Source organism: Penicillium canariense (assembly GCF_028826845.1).
Source record: "Penicillium canariense strain IBT 26290 chromosome Unknown utg000007l_segment0_segment0, whole genome shotgun sequence".
Taxonomy (NCBI): domain Eukaryota; kingdom Fungi; phylum Ascomycota; class Eurotiomycetes; order Eurotiales; family Aspergillaceae; genus Penicillium; species Penicillium canariense.
The window spans coordinates 2,183,367-2,196,188 of NW_026622734.1; the positions used below are offsets into that span (position 1 = coordinate 2,183,367).

The 12,822-nt window shown below is 54.0% G+C and overlaps 5 protein-coding genes across 5 annotated transcripts; 2 read left to right on the top strand and 3 right to left on the bottom strand.

Annotated features, from left to right (window-relative positions):
• Positions 1-452: 452 nt before the first annotated feature.
• On the top strand, positions 453-1,648 carry N7482_009813 (EF-hand domain-containing protein; the record flags this gene model as incomplete). The annotated part of the gene is made up of 4 exons (XM_056691937.1): positions 453-493; positions 563-581; positions 652-1,549; positions 1,626-1,648. The coding sequence occupies 4 exons, from the start codon at positions 453-455 to the stop codon at positions 1,646-1,648; spliced, it is 981 nt and encodes a 326-aa protein (XP_056539643.1).
• A 1,276-nt stretch (positions 1,649-2,924) lies between these two features.
• On the top strand, positions 2,925-4,899 carry N7482_009814 (MDR family MFS transporter; the record flags this gene model as incomplete). The annotated part of the gene is made up of 3 exons (XM_056691938.1): positions 2,925-3,556; positions 3,617-3,738; positions 3,794-4,899. The coding sequence occupies 3 exons, from the start codon at positions 2,925-2,927 to the stop codon at positions 4,897-4,899; spliced, it is 1,860 nt and encodes a 619-aa protein (XP_056539644.1).
• A 1,125-nt stretch (positions 4,900-6,024) lies between these two features.
• On the bottom strand, positions 6,025-7,331 carry N7482_009815 (putative aminotransferase; the record flags this gene model as incomplete). The annotated part of the gene is made up of 2 exons (XM_056691939.1): positions 6,025-6,597; positions 6,624-7,331. The coding sequence occupies 2 exons, from the start codon at positions 7,329-7,331 to the stop codon at positions 6,025-6,027; spliced, it is 1,281 nt and encodes a 426-aa protein (XP_056539645.1).
• Positions 7,332-7,891: 560 nt separating this feature from the next.
• On the bottom strand, positions 7,892-8,541 carry N7482_009816 (GFA family protein; the record flags this gene model as incomplete). Its single annotated transcript, XM_056691940.1, has 4 exons — positions 7,892-8,145; positions 8,232-8,295; positions 8,369-8,415; positions 8,490-8,541. 4 exons carry the CDS (start codon positions 8,539-8,541, stop codon positions 7,892-7,894), a joined length of 417 nt encoding a protein of 138 aa, XP_056539646.1.
• A 900-nt stretch (positions 8,542-9,441) lies between these two features.
• rlmA (SRF-type transcription factor RlmA) lies at positions 9,442-11,358 on the bottom strand (the record flags this gene model as incomplete). Its single annotated transcript, XM_056691941.1, has 3 exons — positions 9,442-11,016; positions 11,086-11,242; positions 11,303-11,358. 3 exons carry the CDS (start codon positions 11,356-11,358, stop codon positions 9,442-9,444), a joined length of 1,788 nt encoding a protein of 595 aa, XP_056539647.1.
• Between the last annotated feature and the right edge of the window lie 1,464 nt (positions 11,359-12,822).

A 12,822-nucleotide genomic window follows, 5' to 3' on the forward strand; every position in this document is an offset into this window, starting at 1 on the left:
ATGCCGGCGGCTACCTTTTGGGCATTGTCAAGCGCGGCGGTAGGGCTGAGTGGCCCCCTGAGGGTAGGTGTTATTGGCGATGTTCGCTTCCAGGGACAGACCATTGAACCCACCGCATAGCGACCACTGGAAGAAGATAAGTGGGGGGAGAGAAGATTGGCGTCGCAAGCTCCAATTTCGTGGTCGTTTTCTTACTTGGCGTTGACCGAACACTTAAAATTCGTCTTGAACTGCCGCCCCACGGCTCCGCTTTGAGAACGTGAACAACCCCGTCCTCCTTTCCCCTCGGATTTCTTCCATATCCCCTCATTTGCCCTCCTTAGTACTCTCCGATTTCTCGTTGGTTTGTGGTGTCTATTGTTCACGTCCTGAGTCTGGCTTTCGCGAGGTCATCCCATCCCTGTGTGCCTTGTGCTCCGCTCCCAATCCGATTGCGTCAGTGCCAGGCGACCATGGCCTACAACAAGAGCTACAACCCCGACGCGCTGCCAGCGTGAGTTCCTACACCCTGGCGCAATGCTTGTGAAGAGCTGGCGATCGTTAACTTGGTGGAATGTCATAGGCACGCGGAGCCTGAGCAGGTAAGCTACAAGGATGTTGCTGCCTGGCCCTCTCCCCCACCTATCTCACCATACTTAACCCCGTCGCCAGGTCGCGCAGATGATCGGGAATATGCAGGTGTCTGGAGGCAACAGCCATAATGCACAGACTCAAAAACCGCTTCCGTCCCGCCCACCACCGCAGTCAGCGCCCAGCGGTGCGTTTCCCCCTCGCGTCCCCGTCTCCAATGCTCCAGGGCCGCACGCATACAACGCCGCCCCTCCGCATTCCTACAACGGTCGACCTTCGCCCGCGAACGTTCCTCCCCCAAGCCAAACCCAATACCGGCCTCACCCATTACATCCCTCCCCTCCTCCTCAGAACTACGGCTTCGGCCCGCCGCCATCACAGCCGCAGCTCAGTCGACCCCCGCCCGCGTCGCGCCCGCCGCAATCCCCCCAACCCCCACCCCTATCCGCCCCCAGCAATGACCCAGAGCATCTTTTCCCCCTCTTCCGTGCAGCCAACTCCTCGCACAGTGGCTCACTCACCGAGCAAGAGCTCGGTTCGGCCCTGGTGAACGGCGACTATACGTCCTTCCACCCGCGCACGGTGAAAATGATGATCCGCATGTTCGACCGGAACGGTAATGGGATCATCAACTTCGATGAGTTTGTCTCGTTATGGAAGTACCTGGCGGCGTGGCGCGAGCTGTTCGACCGGTTCGACGAGGACCGCAGCGGGCGCATCAGCTTGCAGGAGTTCGAGAAGGCGCTGGTCGCGTTCGGGTACCGGCTCAGCCCGAAGTTTGTGTCTGTGCTGTTCACTGCATTCGAGAGCAAGACTCGGCAGATACATGCGCCGCCGAGGAACCCTGACCACAACGGGATGAGCTTTGATCTGTTTGTGCAGGCTGGTATTAGCCTGAAGCGAATGACGGATGTGTTTAAGCGGTATGACGAGGATCGGGACGGTTATATTACCGTGAGCTTTGAGGAGTTCCTGACTGGTACGTCTGGCCTCTTTCGAGAGAGATTGGATTGGATGTCTTGGGGACATGAGTGCTGACCGCGATATGGATGCAGAGATCATCCTGCTGCAGGATTAATAGATATCCGCCCTTCGGCGCACGGCATCTGCATTGTGCAATTTACATCTACCAGTGCGACTTTTTGGGGTCGTTATCTACGTTGGCTCTCGTTTCTTCTTCTTCTGGTTCTCGAGTGGTTGACGTTCTCTATATTATACCCATACTCCCATTCTCTTCCCCGTCTGCTTCATGTTAAGAGTTTCAGGAAACGACCATTGCATGTTGATCTGGGCGTTGTCAGTCAAATTATTTGTAGAGAAAGGTTCCTCCGATCTAGCTTTTTTATTTTCAGATCTAGTTATTCCCATATTATCTGGTGTACTTTTTAGACTTCCGTTTCCGGTAGCCAAATCAGCCACCTCGATTTGTGGAGACGATTTCCGGCCTGAACATCCTGGTATTCCTTCTATTATTCTCGATCGTCCGGAGATTATCCATATGCCGGCGTCGCGAAAAGTCTCCGACCTTGCGACCAGTCAGCTCGGAATGTGGCGCACACCGTACGGAGTAAATGCTGCAGGCTGCACCACGCGGGATGGGAAGACGGTGTACGGGACCATCGAAAGAATAGATCGAAGTAAAACCAAGCTTGCCAGCTATTCATTCGACAGACCTGAAATCCATGAGCTTTACGGTCAACGCCAATATTGTTCGAGCAGGTCGGCCGATAGTAAGAAAGGAGAACGTTATCGCCCCACATCTTTGCTTTTTCTAGCTGTACTTCAACCCACGGCAGCACCGACGATTCAACAACAAACACAAGTATGCAAGAACGCAAGTTACCCCCGAATGCGTCCACGTTGAAATCGCCCTCCAAACGGCTTGATCACCATGACGAAGCTCTATGAATCGCATCTTGTCAACTTGGCCCGTCTGCACCTGTACCTGGATCGTCTCCGATCGCGATCGGTGTTTCGGCCTTCCAAACTTCCGCAGGCCGAGCCCATTGGGTCAGACCCAGTATTAAGTCCGAGCATCCTCCTCCGATGACTCCTTCCATCACGAGCTCCGGGCGTCCCATTTAAAGCAAGCCATGCGGTGCTGATTATACTCGCCCTTCCTCAAGGTCGATAAGTCTCGAGACGACAAACTGAGCCCTACTGGGAACCCCGTGGCGATTCGTTTTCTGCGGAAGCTGCAAGTCGATCGATCGATATTAATCTCCGACGCGCTACCTGTTTTGGCTGCAACCATCTTGACCCCACCGAAAACTTTCCCCTGTCTCCTCTCGCTTCGGTCTGGTCGCTTTCGCTGCTGTGGAAGATTGCAATTTTCGCCTGCGCTTTGAGAGACGATGACGGGCATGCAGCAGAATCATGACTCGTCGAGCGACGCTACGGTCGTCTCGCAGAGGTCCTCGGAAAAGCCTCCCGGCGAAACATCCTCACCTGCTGTGCAGGTAAAGCAGCAGGGCCAGGAGCACGACCACGAGCTTGATATACCTGTCCAAACGGAGGACCCAGAGAAGGACAACGAGGACAATGCAATCGAGACGCCGCCCTCTGGCGCACCGCTAGACCGCGCGCCCTCGCAGGCGCAGAAGATGGGGAAGAAGAAGATCATCGTGGTCATGCTTGCGCTCTGCTTGGCGCTGTTCCTGGCTGCGCTGGACATGACCATTATCTCGACGGCCTTGCCAACGATTGCGGCTGATTTTGGTGCCTCGGAGAGTGGCTATTCGTGGATCGCGTCTTCGTACCTTCTTGCGAATGCAGCTTGTATCCCCCTGTGGGGGAAGATCAGTGATATCTGGGGCCGCAAGCCGATTATCCTGCTTGCCAACGTGTGGTTCCTCGTGGGCAGTTTGATTTGCGCCCTGGCCAAGAATATGGGTATGATCATCGCTGGTCGGGCGGTTCAAGGTATCGGGGGTGGTGGCATTATCATCCTGGCCAATATCAGCGTGACAGATTTGTTCAGCATGAGGTATGTCGAGTCGCAGGTTTTCCCTTCTTTCTATAGCAGCAGGAGCTGACTCTTGCATAGAGAACGTCCGATGTACTACGGCCTCTTTGGTGCTACCTGGGCTATTGCCGGTGCGCTGGGACCTATCATCGGCGGTGCTTTCACCACTAATGTTACGTGGAGGTGGTGCTTCTACCTGAACTGTATGTGAATATACCTCGCCCAATTCTTGAGGCCTTGAGCTGACAGACCCTGCAGTGCCCATCGGCGGCTTCTCATTCGCCATTCTGTTCTTCTTCCTTTCCATCGAGTCCCCTAAGACACCCTTCCTTGCTGGCCTTCGTAGCATCGACTGGGCAGGGACTTTCCTGATCGTTGGTGGCACCCTTATGTTCCTCTTCGGTCTTGAATTCGGCGGTATCAACTACCCCTGGAAATCAGCCACTGTCATCTGCCTCATCGTCTTCGGCGTCTTCGTTTGGGTTTGTGCCATGCTCGTGGAATGGAAACTCGCCAAGTACCCCATCATCCCTTTGCGCCTGTTCAGTGAGGGAAACAACATCCTCATTCTCATGGTCTGCTACTGCCACGGCTTCGTCTTCATCTCCGGCGCCTACTACCTCCCTCTATACTTCCAGACCGTCCTCCTGGCCTCCCCTATTCTCAGCGGAGTCTACACCTTGCCCATGGTCCTCTCGTTATCCATCGTCTCGGCCGGTACAGGCATCGTCATGAAGAAGACTGGTCGCTACCATGAGATGATTGTCGCGGGTCTGTTCTGCATGACCCTCGGCTTTGGCCTGCTGATCGACCTGAAGCCCTACGCCTCCTGGCCGCGCATTGTCATCTACCAGCTGATCGCCGGTACCGGTGTCGGCCCTAACTTCCAAGCGCCTCTCGTCGCCTTCCAGGCCAACATCCGCCCTGCAGATATGGCGACCGCGACCGCGACCTTCGGTTTCGTCCGCCAACTATCCACATCCATGTCCGTCGTCCTGGGAACAGTCATCTACCAGAACGTGATCAGCCAACAAGCCGGCAAGCTCATCGCAGCCATCGGCCCCGAGCGCACAGCCGCAATTTCCTCCTCTTTCGCCGGCTCCTCCAAGGAGCTCATCAAGAGCCTGACCGACTCCCAGCGCCAGGTCGTCCTCGAGGCATTTACGTTCGCCCTGAGTCGTATGTGGATCTTCTACACTGCCGTCGGTGGCGTCGGCTTCATCCTCTCATTGTTCATTCGCCCCCGCGAACTGACCCAGACGCATACCATCCGCAAAACCGGTCTCGAGGAGCAGGAGCGTGCGCGCCAGGAGCTGATGGACTCCCAGCGCAAGGCCGAGGGCAAACCCGAGGCGGAGGCTTAGGTTTGCCCCGGCCGGAACCTTTTGATACCCTTTTTATTACCTCAGTGGGGGTGCTTCACTCTTCGCTATCAATATTCAATGTCTAATTCATATGTACTTAATCAAATATTCGCATAGCTAGCTGGCCTTTCTTCTGGGGTTTGTCGCGCCTTGCATCCGTGTCGTGAAATTCGGCTCTGACCTTTGGTTTCCGGGCCTGGCCGGGATTTCGCGGTGCGTTAAAAGTAACGAAGTTGTGCAAATAGTGGAAAAAAATAAACATACTAGGATTCCAGGTGATCTTTTTCTTTTTCTCTGATCTCATTTTCTAGACTAGTTGCTTCGACAGTTTAGTACCTCCGTCTGTGGACCACAGGTTTAGTGGTTGAATATGGAGCAATCTGGCTGGTGTCGAGCAAGGCAGATCACGCAAAGTTGACAGGTCTATCGTCCCAGGTTCTCCAGATGCACCTTGCGTGTGTCTTGAATTAGATAGCCGCCGATTTCCATGGCCAATCATCGCACTACTTTCTAAGGCTTTGGGATCTTGTACGGAGCAGACAAGAGAGTACTCGATCGATTAGTCTCTTTCAGTGTAGCCTTGAATACTGCATTTCGAAGAAAAGTTTATTAGGATGAAATATTATACTGTCTTAACGCTCTGCAAACCACCCATTTTATAGGCCGCATGGAACAATTACGCTATTATAGAATGCGAGAATATTCCATTTAGTCTGCTCCTTACCGGAATTTGACTATCGGGTTCCGATATGCGCATTGTTGTTCATCTGCTGCTTACTGTCGCGGTCTATATTGTTTATCTATGTCCCTCCGCCGTTACTAAAAGTCATCGTAGAGTTTTGCCTGGCTGGAACTGAAGAATCGACTAATTCTATGTCTTTAATAGAATTGTTCAGGTTAAGGTTTGGCTACGTATTCGTAGACTGGACCGCGTATAGCTAATGGTGAGTTGAACGTCTTCTGTTACGGGTATTGATCGTATACGCTCTTCGCCTTTGTTTCCTTTTCAAATCTGCGGAGGAGCTTTGAATACTGTTTCTCCCATTTACCCTTCGCCGGGGATTATCTTGCCAGTTATCTAGGAGGCGGCGGTGATTGGCAAATATGTGCACAGTCCGAAAGACCCTACCCTTCCAAAGCAGCAACAATCCTCGTGAGGGCCATCTCCAAATAAGCCCTTGGTTGCGTGAACACGATTCTAAACCACCCGTCCCTCTCCGAACCAAACAAAGCCCCGCTAGCCAAGAAGACCTTCGCCTTCAGAAGCCGCTCCATGACCTGCTCTCCCACTTCTTCATCCGCCGACACCTCGGGATGCAGGTCCCGGTATCTCTTTCCCAGATCCACCCAAAGGAAGAACGCGGCATTACATCCGGTTGCGTACTCAATCTGATGGCTCTTGAGGAAACCAACGGCGTACGCATACGACTCTGACAGTCTCTTCTGGTTCTCCTTGATGTACCCCTCAGTGAACGCGTTGTCTTCCAGCATAGCCGCCGCCAAATGATCTGCGATACCGGAGGAGTACGAATACAGCGAAATTGCCCTCAACGCCCAGTGGAAGTCCAGATTTGATTGGGAGATGATCACGCCGAGGCGGATCCCGTTCGCACCAAAGTCTTTGCTCATTCCCCAGAGTACATGGACGAGCCGCGGGTCGACGATGCCGTTCAAATCAATCGACAAGGCAGACTTGAACTTGACGGGGGAGGGTGTTGATCGACTTGGTTCTCGAAGACGGATAGCGCGTAGATCTCATCGCTGATCAGGTGTATTTGATACTTCTGGCACAGCCGCATCAACTCAATCAGCACCTCGCGAGGGTAGCATCGGCCCAGTGGGTTATGCGGATGGCACAGCATCAAGCCCCGGACCTTCTTCCCAGTAGACTTCTGGAAGGTGAGGAGTGCATCTTCATATTTGGATACTGCCTCAATGCAGAATGGATCCACCTCATCGAAACTCACGGGCACAACCGCGGTCCCCGGCCGCGTCGAGAGATCAGGAATGAAAGTGCCATAGTACGGCCTTCCCAGTAAAATGCCCTCTCCGGGATCCGCAAACGCCCACGAGACATGCTCAATGGCCGGCGAGACGCCATTCGTGACGACCAAGTGGTCCAGATCTAGCGGCGTCACTGGGTTCAGGTGGCGGGTCAAGAACTGTGCAATAGCGCGCCGCAGTCTGATCGAGCCACCGCCGCCGTCGTTGTATGTGAGGTACTCTGCGGGCAGATCCAGCTTCTGGTTTAGGTACTGCAGGAGCTCGTTGTGCATGAGGGCGTTCTCTGCTACACCGACGTTGACGTAGCCGCCGGGGTTGGACGTTGGGCACCAAGCATCGGTCAAGATGTCCCACATCAGGTTCTTCGATGCTTCGGTCGAGGCATTATGCGCACGGCGCGAGAGAACGGGGCCATCCTGATGGGCCATATTGGTTCGAGGTGCTGGCCTCTCTTACTAGGATGACTCGGGATGGGAAGAGTTTTGCGCCGCTGGGCTAGGGTTGGTGCGGGTGCCTTTAGTTATAGATCGGATCCCCGGGTGTTCTCAACCTTCTGAAGAACGGGTCAATGTCTGAAATTGGATCCGTCAGCCCTAGATAATGCCTGTGAGCTCTGTCATTATGCCAGAGCTGGCGAGCCGCTTACCATCGGGGTCAGCGAGGGCCGGGTGAGGAGGTGTGGACCCACGTAAAGAAGCCTGAGGGCAGCTTATCAATGACATGCCGATACGAACGGCCGCCCAACTACACCGAACAATATGGAGCAACGTATGCGTACATCTGTCTAGCAATGGACATGGAAAGCGCCATCGACTGCGCCAACTTCCTTCAATTTCATCGTATCGACTTAACTTATCTACTGGTTCAAATGCGTCCCACACAGCAATGTAGACCTTGTCCCCCAATGTCCCGCATCCACTCCACACCAAACGCCGCTCCCCCCCCCCCCCCCCCCAACACGCCTACATTTGCTCTGACCAGCTTTTATCTAGGCACCAAAAGCAGGCTCCTGCTTCGCACCCTCGACACCGGCGAGATAACTCGCACGATCCTTCACGTAGAACTCAATATCAACCTTGCCGCCTAGGTTCGCCTCGCCGCCGTCCAGCGTGCCCGCCTTGACGCACGTCATATCCGGCATGATTTCCAGCTCGGTGAACAGGCCCGAGCCGCAGGTCGGGCAGAAGATGTGCTTGTTGATCTTGCCCGAGTCGCCGGTGATATCGTAGGTGCTGGGGGTGCCTAGGGTGAAGGGTAGGGTTAGACTAGTGTTTGTGCGTGCGAGAGAGAGAGAGGGATAACGCTGCGAATTTGGAGGAGAGAGTTACCCTTGGTCACGGTGACGCTGGTGCGGGGGACGACAGCGTTGGAGGTGAATCCGCCGCCGGTCCACTGGAGTGAAGGAGATTGTGAGCATTGGCCAGGCTGGAGTATAACTCAGGTAAGATGAGACTAGAGGCCTTACCTTCTGGCAATCCGTGCAGTGGCACAGCGCTGCCATATACTTGTCGACTATCCTTGCAAATCAGCCTCTCGAAGACAAGGTCCATTCTCGGTCGAATGGATCAAGAGACGCGAACACGAACCTCCCACGGCGTAAGTGACGCCACCGCACATGCAGCTCCCGGTAAAAGGCATTGTTGTGATGGTCCGCAAGAGTTTAGCGGTTGAATGTGTGTACCTTGGTGGAATCCAAGGTCGGCAGAAAGAGGCAAGAAGGAAGAAGCGGGGAAGGGGGGTTTGTTGGGCGGTCCTGCCGTGTGTCCTGGCGGAGTCCCCGTTCGCTTCTACTTTCTACTCGGCCTTCAATTGGGCTTTCCCCCCACTTGCAATCGCCGAGAGCCGAGACTGGCTTTTCTTACTTGATGGTAACCCCGTTTTTCAGAGCGTCCAAGGGGTGCTGAGCTAAATTAGGTTTGTGATGTATAAGATCTGCGGGGCTTGGAGGGCAATTTATCCTGGCACGGTTCGTGTAGCTCCGAGGAAACTTTACTCGGAAAGTGATGTGGATGGTCAGATGACGGGGCAAAGAAGTGCCGGATGGCAGTGGTTTCCAGCCCAGACGTACTCAACATTGCTATTCCTAGTAAGACCTTATGTACATCATCCAAACCGCCAACGCATCAACGCCGAATCCATAATCCAAAATTGTTGAGACGAAAGATGAAACCAGTACATACGAACATGAGAAATGTAATTGAGAGGAGGAAGAGAAAAAGAAAGAGAAAGAGCACAGGAACGGTCCAAGTGGCGGATGAAAATATCACGACATGCGAGGCGTAACCAAAGGGCAAGGGAAATGGACACGAGAGAGAATCAAGGGGGAGGTATCAAGAGGGGGTATAGAGAGCAGAAGATCCCAGACTCAACCAAATAGGACATGGAAAAGCGAGACGGCAGGAAGAGAGTGTGGGAGGTTCAAGGAATAGGGGAGAGAGGATATCAAATACCAACCAGGATATGCAGATAGAGGGAATGGGGAGGTTCGAACTTGGCGTCGGGGCGGTGGCTGCCAGGTCAACGCCGAATGCCAATTTGCTAGGTCTTCGGTTTCTTGCTTGCTCCTTCCGCAGGGGGCCCACTGTCTGGATCCTTGCGTTTCTTGTCATGCTCATCTTCCCGTGAAAACCCCGGCCCACTTGGGACCGCCGGCGTCGGGAAGGTGAGCGGACTCGGCAATAAGTTCGAGTCTGGGCCGGAACGGCCAAAGCCCCACTCGGGGAAGAAACTGGAGGGGGATGGAAGGAGGGCATCTGAAACGAAGCGGCTGGGAAGCGCGGAGATCGGAGTTTCAATGTTGGTCGAGTTGCTGCCGCTATTGCCGGCATTGTTACCATTGTTGCCGTAGTTGCTTTGGCCGGTGGCGCCTGGCGGAGGAGGACGGGCAAAGGGATTTGGCGGACCTTGGGCACCGGCACTGAGAATCGCTCCTGCCGAAGGGGACGGTGGAGGTAGGACCACTCCCGCAGGGGGATTATCCTTGGCCGGCGTCACGGTTTTGTTGCCCGCCGAGTCGCGTGAGGATGATTCACCTGTTGCACTGCCCCGGTCAGAATTCTCGCTTGGAATCTGGACCTTTAACTGTGGCCGCTTGGATGTAAGTGGGCCGCTGTTGATCCGCGATGGTGGTTTGATCTCGGCAGCTGATGATATCGACTGCGGACGCGGGGGCTCCGAGGCTGCACTTTTCTTAAGAGCAGTCCTGGTCTCAGGCAAGTGATCATGTGGAGGCTCGGGTTTCAACATATGGCCCCCCTGCCCTTGCGGAGAATCGTAAAACCCAAATTGGCGAGCAAGAACAGATCCACGGTCATCGATGGGAGTAAAGATACTACGAGACTGGGACTTGGACAAGGATTTGGGCTGCGGTGGCGACTGGCTATGTTCTGTCTTCATCGCACCCGCTGCATTATCTTGTGAAGTTTCAGGGACTGGTACTGTGCGTTCCTGTTGAGGCTCCGGGGCAAAGGCCGGAGGCATAGATCCTCGACCGGGCTCTGATATGTAAGGCTGCGACACCTGCTGGACCGCTGCATGTGATCCCGGTGGCATTCCCATCTGTTGCTGTGCGACTACCTGCGCATGTTGGAAGTGCTGAGGAGCTTGCGGATGATGGATTGGTTGGCCGGGTACATGTTGGTGGTGGTGCATTTGTGGTGGAGTTCCGTGTGGACCGGGTGGAGGGTGACCGTATTGTGCATATGGACCGGGGCGAGGCTGATTCATTGCATTGTGAACATTCGGGTTATACATCGAGGGGTTGGCCATATAATATCCGTTTTGGGATGCCGGAGGCGGGGGTGTTCCATGACCATGCGGTCCGAGGTTTGAGCTGACGCGACGAACATGATTCCTAGATGAGGGACGAGACATCTGCGACTGCGGCGTACCGTGTCGCGAGATCGGAAGACCATTGTGCGCAATCGGGGGAGACGCGGAAGGAGCATGATTGACGTGCTGGAAACCGGGCTGTTGAAGATGAGGCGGGACGGCGGGGTGAGTCTGTTGGGCTTGCATCTCTTCGGGCGCTGGGGTTGTCTCATCTTCATCGTCATCGTCATCGCGCTTGCCGGCGAAGTCATCGGGACCTTTGTGCTCATGCGGCGGGCCGAACTACAGAAGAGAAAATCATGTTTAGCTGGGGATTCTATCCGACACCCGGGAACAAACGGAAGGTCTCACATATTGATAGCGACCGAGAGCCTCATGCATGTCACACGAGGAATACTCGTAGAGCTTCTTGTTATGGCCAAAGATGATGACGGCGACATCAACTGAACAAAGAACGGCCAACTCGTGAGCCTTCTTGAACAGACCACCCTTTCGCTTGAGGAACGTCCTGTCCATCAGAAGTCAGCGTTATAGTCAAATCAGCCCACTTCGTTTAGTATGAACTTACACTGAGCGGTTGCGATCATCCTTGATCGCTTTGATCTCGATCTTTCTACGACCCATGATGGGTAATTATGGGCGCACAATGCGCGCGCCGAGGAGCGTAAGACACACGACCGAGTGGCCTTGCTTCGGACTCGCGGGGTTTCAAGATGAAAACCAGCCACTCGAGTCCTCGAGTATATTCCGACGCGCAGAGACACACCACGCGGAAACGTAGGGCAGAACTTGTCTGCTATAGTCGCGCTCAGGTCGCAGATGGATGAGCAACGACAATGTCTGAGAGGCAACGCACGAGCCAGGGGGGGGGGGTGAAGGAAGGAGTGGCCGCCCTAGGGATGATCGAGGATGGAGACAGGGTCTTGGGGGGTAATTTGACGGGCCACGAACCAGCGGCGCGATACCGTGGAGCAAGTCGAACGGAGGGGCTGATTGACGATGCAGAAAAGGTTGGTTCTAAAGATAGAATCAGTCCCTTTCGAAGGGGCAAAAGAAGGGAATCCTGGCTTATGTCATCATCTGCCTTAGGCGTTCTATTTATACATTCGGCACGTCCCGTCACACTCCACTGGCCTCGGCACAACAAAGCTGCGATGAAGCTCTAGAGCTGTCAAGGCCACCGGGGATAGTGGGACGCTGTACGAGATAGCCACTCCGATCGTACCGATCGACGGTGCTTGGTATTCAACCGCCCCCCTCACTCGAGGAACTGATACAATCCCAACTCTTCCATCCTTTGGAAGAACTCAGAACTCCGGGTTCTCAAGAAAGAAATACAATGCAACTAGGTGAGATAATTGTTGGGGTTTCAACACTTGAAACCGAGTCTCTCGCGAGATCTATGGGTATTGTCTGCAGGGAAATGTCGACAATTCGAGCTCATTGTTTGGTGGTGCTGGAGATAAAGAGAGCCGAGTTGGAGATCAATGGGCTTGGTATTTGAAATTGCCACTACAATGCTCACCTCGGTTAAGCCGTTCGCTGGGGAAGGGACTGCAGGTATGCAGCAGAGTGGAGTCACTATCCTGTGCATTCCATTAGAGCAATTTGACATGAATTGAGTGCCGCCAACTTAGTAGTTAGTTAGCTACGCCGATCTTAATTGACTTGCTAATCATGGGGAAGTTGGCCTGAGCTTCACCGTTACGATGCTCCGATCCCCAGCTCAGTCTTCCTCCGTTTCAAGATAGTTTTAACTGCGACGCGTTTGTCGGTCCATTCCAGTGCTATCATCGAGCTTCGTGCAGCATATACCGCCGGGGTCGAAAGATTGTGCTAATTGATGAAAAGATATATTTAAGCGGGATGTACACCGAGCACCGTGGTATGACTAGCTCTTAACCCACTAACACCTCTTGCTCTGTGGATGGTGTATGCCGTAGAAGGGGGCCTGCAACCGTACCGTAGCGCACCCGAACTATATTCCCCTTTGTCTTCGGATCTTTTTCGGCCGGTTTCAAATGTATTTTCTTCGGTTCAAAGTCTCCTTTCAAATGCTCCATTCAGGCAGCCGCAAACTGGGTCGAA